General features: G+C 53.2%; 1 protein-coding gene across 1 annotated transcript; it reads right to left on the bottom strand.

The window, feature by feature from the left end:
• Window positions 1–3,562: 3,562 nt before the first annotated feature.
• On the bottom strand, window positions 3,563–4,483 carry LOC141737380 (olfactory receptor 14C36-like). Its single transcript, XM_074572068.1, has one exon. The coding sequence runs from the start codon at window positions 4,481–4,483 to the stop codon at window positions 3,563–3,565; it is 921 nt and encodes a 306-aa protein (XP_074428169.1).
• Window positions 4,484–7,089: the final 2,606 nt, after the last annotated feature.

Genomic DNA, 7,089 nt, shown 5'->3' on the forward strand with positions numbered 1-7,089 from the left:
GGGTGGCTGTGTGGCCAATAGCACAAATAACCCCTTCCAGCGGGAAGTATCTCCTGCCCTTGTGTGAGGTTAATGCACTCCCTGATTTCTCTGAAGCCCTACATGTAACCCAACAGCTTCCAGTCTCTCCTTTTGGGTTACCCAACAAATTCAGGATTAAGACAATAATATCATCTCCCACCAGGACCGAAAGACCAAAGTCAGAAAGGCTGTGAGGAATCAGTGCTATGGCTTGGAGTAGCCATGGCCAGGGCCAGGCGCTGCAGGGTGATTTCCTCCTCTCAAAGCTGTAGAATGGCAAATATGGAGAGAGACAGTAGAGCTACTCCAAGCGGTCACTGCATGAGAAATATGCCGTCCACAGCCTGGATATCTGGGTAACTCGGCTCTTGTCAGAGTCGATGGAGAAATAATGAGTATAGTCTATGAGAACTGAAAAATGGTTCATGTGACCCAAGGGTCTGACTTGGGTGACACACTGTAGTGCCTCCAGATGATGAGGAAGCAGAAGGCAGCTGCTCAGTCCCTGAGGGTGATATCAGTGTGCTAGTCTGTCCATCCCAGTTGTGCTCCCACGATGTTCAAATTTGTGTTGGGTTTTTTTTTCTGTTTTTGTTTTTTTTGGATTTTTTTTTTTTCTGATGCTGTTACCATGAGATCCATTTTTAAAAAGGGTAGAAAGGAGGACCCTGCGAACTACGGCCCTGTCAGCCTCACCTCTGTGCCTGGCAAGGTCATGGAACAGATCCTCCTAGAGGCTATGCTAAGGCACATGGAGGACAGCAAGGTGATTCGAGACAGCCAGCATGGCGTCACCAAGGGCAAGTCCTGCCTGACCAATCTAGTGGCCTTCTACAATGGAGTGACCACATCAGTCGACAGCGGAAGAGCTACAGATGTTGTATATCGGGGCTTCGTAGGGCCTTTGAAACGGTCCCCCACAACATCCTTCTCTCTAAATTGGAGAGATATGGATTGAATGGATGGACTGTTCAGTGGATGTGGAATTGGTTGGATGATGGCATCCAGAGGGTAGTGGTCAATGGCTCAACATTTGCAAGGGCATGTAGCAATAGGAAGAGGGGCAATGGTTTTAAACTAGTGCAGGGCAGGTTTAGATTAGACATTAGGAAGAAGTTCTTTCCACTGAGGGTGGTGAGACAGTGGCCCAGGTTGCCCAGAGAGAGGGTGGAGGCCCTATCCCTGGAGACATTCAAGGCCAGGCTGGATGAGGCTCTGAGCAACCTGATCTAGTTGAAGATGTCCCTGCTCACTGCAGGGGGCTTGGACTAGATAACCTATCAAGGTCCCTTCCAACCCAATACATTCTATCATTCTATGAGTCTGTGATTCTATGAGTCCATACCCACCCATCACCCTCCTTGTGGCCCAGTCCCTGAGCAGTTAAAAAGGGTGCTTCTTTCATCAAATTTATCTCACAGATTTCCTACCAATATTTTGAGGGGAGAAATGTTCCTCAGAGGAACTTCTATATTTAGAATGGTGCATTTTGCATCTCTACTTCTGCCGCTCTGTTTCTTCTTCTTCCTCTGTCTATTCTGTCTTCAAAGAGCTCTCCAAGGAGAGATTCATTGAACCCTAGAATGGTTCAGGTTGGAAGAGACCCCTGAACACCCTTGTACCGGGCCTGGCTGGGATGGAGTTAACTTTCCCCATAGCAGCCATACCCTGCTGTGCTTCCTACTCGTGCCTAGAATGGTGCTGATCCCGCACCAGTGTTTTGGCTATCGCTGAGCAGCGCTCGCACTGCATGAAGGCTGTCCCTCCAACCTCCTCTAAAGGCAGTACACTCGGGGTGGGCAAGTGGTTGGGATGGGCCATAGATGGGACAGCTTTACTGAATTGACCAAAGGGATATTCCATGCAATGTGGCAACATTCTCAGCCATAAAAGCTGTGAGAGAGGAACTGGGAGGACATTCGTTAATAACACATTTGTCTTCCATAAAAACCACTACATGTACTGAATCCTTGCCTCCCAGGAGGTGACTTGACATTGTCTGCTGATGGGAAATAGAGAAAAAAGTCTTCCTCGGTTTGCCTTTTCTTCTGCATGTGGCCTTTGCTCTTAAGCTTTTTCTTTTTTTTTTTTTTTTAATGTTTTTTATTTTTTGATTTTTCTTCTTTCTACTTACTTTTATTTTGACCCATTAGTTTTTTCACCTTATTTTGTCCTCGCCTCTTGCTGAGAAGCACACAGGCTGTTCCTGGCATCACACCCAGCACTGTCAGGGCGCTGGCAGGGCTGTTCAGAGACACGAGTCCTTCCCTGGCACGGGCAGAGGCCCTGCAGCAGACTCCATGGCCTCCTGTTGCCACTCCCAGAGGCCGGCAGCACCTCAGCCCCGCGCTGGGTCTCCCTGCTCGGCACCTCTCTGAGATGCCCCACGGCGTGAGGAATGGACACAGGGACCTGGGGTCAAGGAAGCCCATCCCAGTGCTGCATTCAGGGGGTTTCCCAGGGGACGTTACTCTCCAAGTGAAGTGACCTCCAGACACTGTCTGCCCCACAGGCCTTCATTGAAGCCCCGGGAATAGCTGATGGTGTTTGGGCTTACTCGGGTTCATCTCACCCCACGCACACGGTGTGCATGCTTGCATCTGGTTCCTACAATACAAACATGGACTTCTTCAGAAGACCAACCAACCTCCCCAAGCTGGGGCGAGAGGCCAGTGGTGGTTGTTACTGGATAAGTTGTAAGCATGACCCTAGGGCATCTTACCCCTAGTGTCCATCACAGCCAGGGACAGAGAAGAACCTGCTCTGCTGGCCCTTCCTGTCTTTCCCAGGAGCCCTGGCTGGGCGAGGGACCTGCTGCTTGTCCCCCCCTGCACACTCACACAGTTAAGCTGCACACAGGTGTTTTCGATTGCGGGGCGCTTTCTTGGGCATTTCCTTGAGAGCAACTTTGGAAGAAGGCCTGAGCCTTCAGGCACCGCCCTGCGGCAATGCCACGGTGTGACGGTGATGGAGGAGCTGTTGGGGAGGCCAGCTCTGCCGGAGAAGCGCCCAGTGCCTGTCCCTGCCTGTGGGGACAGGACAGCACACAGCAGGAGTATGAGCTGCCAGAGCACTCGGTCCTTACAGCAACACCTGCGCTCAGCAGGAGAGTGTGGAAACAGAAAGAGAATAAGTCTGAAAAGAGCAAGGCTGGTGCTCCCTGACAGTGCTGCTGTGCTGAGACCCTTTCCCCTCCACCTCTGCTCACAGGCACAGCCCTGCAGCTCCAGAGCAGGTCCCAAAGGAAGGATCTTGGGCAAACAAGTCGCTAGAAGATTCTTTCTTTTGTTTAAAGACACAGAGAGCACTGGTCCTCTTTTACAATGTCTGTGGGATTCACAAGTTAAGGTAGATGCATAGTTAAAAACAGCAAAAATGATGACACTTCTTTGTGGACAGCATTATACAAAGAAAAGCAATGCCAAAATCACAAACTCAAACCAAAACTAACAAAAGCTACAGAAGATGGGCTTGCCCTGTAACAAGTTACATTCTGAGTGGTTTCCAAAACAAGACCGAAGAAGTTTATTGCTTCTGAAAATCATCTGGTCATCAGTTTCCACAGGGCATCCTTGAGCTCCTGGTTCCTCATGCTGTAGATGAGGGGGTTCACGGCTGGAGGCACCACTGAGTACAGCACAGCCACCACCAGGTCGAGAACTGGGGAGGAGATGGAGGGGGGCTTCAGGTAGGCAAACACGGCAGTGCTGAGAAACAGGGAGACCACGGCCAGGTGAGGGAGGCACGTGGAAAAGGCTTTGTGCCGTCCCTGCTCAGAGGGGATCCTCAGCACGGCCCTGAAGATCTGCACGTAGGACACCACGATGAACACAAAACAACCAAAGCCTAAACAGACACTAACCACAACAAGTCCAACTTCCCTGAGGGAGTCTGAGTGTGAGCAGGAGAGCTTGAGGATCTGGGGGATTTCACAGAAGAACTGGTCCAGGGCATTGCCCTGGCAGAGGGGCAGGGAAAATGTATTGGCCGTGTGCAGGAGAGCATAGAGAAACCCACTGCCCCAGGCAGCTGCTGCCATGTGGACACAAGCTCTGCTGCCCAGGAGGGTCCCATAGTGCAGGGGTTTGCAGATGGCCACGTAGCGGTCATAGGCCATAATGGTGAGAAGACAATACTCTGCTGTGAGAAAGAAGACGAAGAACAAGAGCTGTGCAGCACATCCTGCATAGGAGATGTCCCTGGTGTCCCAGAGGGAATTATCCATGGCTTTGGGGAGAGTGGTGGAGATGGAACCCAGGTCGAGGAGGGAGAGGTTGAGGAGGAAGAAGTACATTGGGGTGTGGAGGCGGTGGTCACAGGCGATGGTGGTGATGATGAGGCCGTTGGCCAGGAGGGCAGCCAGGTAGATGCCCAGGAAGAGCCCGAAGTGCAAGAGCCGCAGCTCCCGCGTGTCTGCGAATGCCAGGAGAAGAAACTGGGTGATGGTGCTGCTGTTGGACATTTTCTTCCCCTGGGCTTGGAGACCTGTTAATGGAAAGAAAAGCAGTGAGAAGTTAGGGAAGATTTCTCTCAAACTAAAGTATTCAATTGGTCTTAGAAACCCACCAAACTGGCTCTCTCCTTTCAGGAAGACCTTTTGCAGGTCCTTTTTGTACACTCTGGTTGGTGCTGGCTGATAGTCCACCAGAGAGCTGAGATATCTGCAGGATTCAGTCCTGCCCTACAGCCATGGGTAAAAAGGAACACGGGGTGATCTCAGATTACCTCCACTCCTGGCATCAAAGGGCTTTTCAGCATTGTCACCCGACTGCAGGGCAGAGCTCAGGGCACCTTGTTGTTGGTGTTGTTCTGTTGTAGTGTCCCCACCACACCTGAGGAGTGTTTTTAAGGCAGAAATCCCTGGCATTTCTGCTGTGCTGCAAGTGAAACCTTGTGGGTCCTGCCAAGAGAGTCAGGACAATTCTCCTGCCAAGAGAGTCAGGACAGGGAGACACAGTCAGACACTCAAGGATTTCTCCTCTTTGGTGGTTGGGCTGCTGGGAAGGACACTCAGGACTTAATACCCGGGATAGTCAGGGGTGGAGGACTCTACTGTGTGGGGAGAGGAGACCACGGAATGTCTCCAGGGAAGGCACCTGCACTGCAGGGGATGGCAGGGAGGGCCTGGAATCCCCTCTCCCATGACCTTTCCTGTAGTAGCTCCCTTTCACTCTCTGCCCATGTCTCTGCCCCCCGGAGCTGTCTCTGCCTGGGGCTGTGTCATTGTCCCCAGGTCTCCTCCCTTTCAGTGCTCAGAGAACCCACCACACCTGCTGTGTGCTCAGCTCTGCCCTCAGGGCAAGTGCCTGCAAGCGCTAACAAGCAGCTTAGAAAAGTTCCTGCTAGAACCAGGGTATCATTGCCTTCTCCAGAACGGAGATGTAAAATCCTCTCTCTCACAACCCACCCAGCAAAGAAGGAGTGGAAAACTCCAAGCAGGGACCCTGTTTCTTTCAGGTAAATGCTGCCTCTCTGTACTTCTCCAAAAGGACCCTCTGCAAATGTCCTGGGGGTGATCTGGAGCTGGGAGGAAACACGACCCATGCAGCACCCTCACGACTGCAGAAGGACCCTGCCGTGACACGACTGGGGTCACTCCTTCCACCCACAGCTTCTCCCCGCAGCGCCATGGGGAGCTCCCCGGGCAGGCTGAGAGCTGACCCTGGCAGGCAGCAGAGTCCCTGGCCCAGCACACAGTTCCCTGGGACACGGGGACCCTGCTCTGAAGGACAGCCCTGAGCACCCCTGCACGCACACCCACCTTCACAGCCCGGCAGCCGTCCCTGGGAGAAGGCAGCCGACATGCCCTGTGCCTTTGGTGATGTGGTAGGGCTGCCCTGCTCTCGAGCACATCCTTCTCAACACCGACGGAGCCTTGAGAGCCTTCCTGACAGATCACATTAGCCATGGGCTATGCCAGCTTTAGGAGACTGCTCCAGGGAGCCTCTCTGCATTATACTGCAGCAGAGACACAGCATGCCCTGTCCCTCTGACGGTGCAGCAGGGAAGCCCTGCTCCACACGTTGTCCTTCTCCTCGAAACTAGAGAAACTGTGAGAGTGGTACTTGCAGATCCCGTGGGCTGTGGGTTGTTCCAGCTTCTGGAGATCCCTCCAGCAGCTGCAGATTCAATGCCCTGCAGCCAGAGACTGTGCAAAGGCTGTGAGGATTTCTCCCAGTGAGCTCTCAGCACTCTCCCACCCCAGGCTGCCTTTAAGCTCCGCTGGCCTCACACGTCTCCCCTCGTTACCTGCAGGCAGTGCCCTCAGCCCTGCTGCCCTTTGCAGAGGAGCTGCTCCTGGGCAGAGCCGTCTCTCTGCAGCGCTGCCCGCTTGCCACGAGCTCCCTCCATGCCAGGAGCCCAGCCCAGCTCAGACGCAGAGGACCAGCCCGAGACGTCACTTTCTCTGCCTCCTCGGGGCTCCCTGGAGGTGTCCCTGTGCCTCCAGGGGAACCTGCTGGGAAAGAGACTGAAGTAATACTGTGTGGTCTCTCTTGCACCTCTGGAGAGACGCTTCTTTCCAGCCGGGTAATTTCTCCTATCAGAGAGAGCTGCGCACGAGAAAGGTCTTGTTCCTTCTGGTATGAGACAGGAAACCTGGACAGTGCCAGATCTCCTTTGCCCCCGCTGAGCGAAGGCAGTCGGCTTCGTCAACTGAGGCATCTCCTCCTTGGTTTGTAGTCCTGGGTGTGAAGTGGACTCAGCTCTCACTTAGGGCTGCCACAATCCCACAGGAGGGGGGATTCCTCTTGCCTCTCTTCAGGTGGGCACAAAATAGGCACCTGCTGCATGGGAGCTGCTGGTCTCAGCTCCCAGCGTCATTCCTGGAGATGGAGGCCAGCAGTGAGCTCTTCAGACTCAAACACCTACTGACATTTCAGGTCTCAGACGTGGTCCAAGATACGTGCCGGTAACTGCAAGATCTAACGGAGCAGTTCATAGAGACAGGGCAGTATCTGGTGCCACCATCTTTGAGATTCACGAGGAATTCCTTTGGCCACCAGCACGTGCCCACATTTCGGACAACTGAACCTTTCCCTACTCTTTCAACCCAGGGCAGCCTTCTGA

Source organism: Larus michahellis, unplaced genomic scaffold (genome assembly GCF_964199755.1).
Source record: "Larus michahellis unplaced genomic scaffold, bLarMic1.1 SCAFFOLD_34, whole genome shotgun sequence".
In the NCBI taxonomy this organism is placed as follows: Eukaryota; Metazoa; Chordata; class Aves; order Charadriiformes; family Laridae; genus Larus; species Larus michahellis.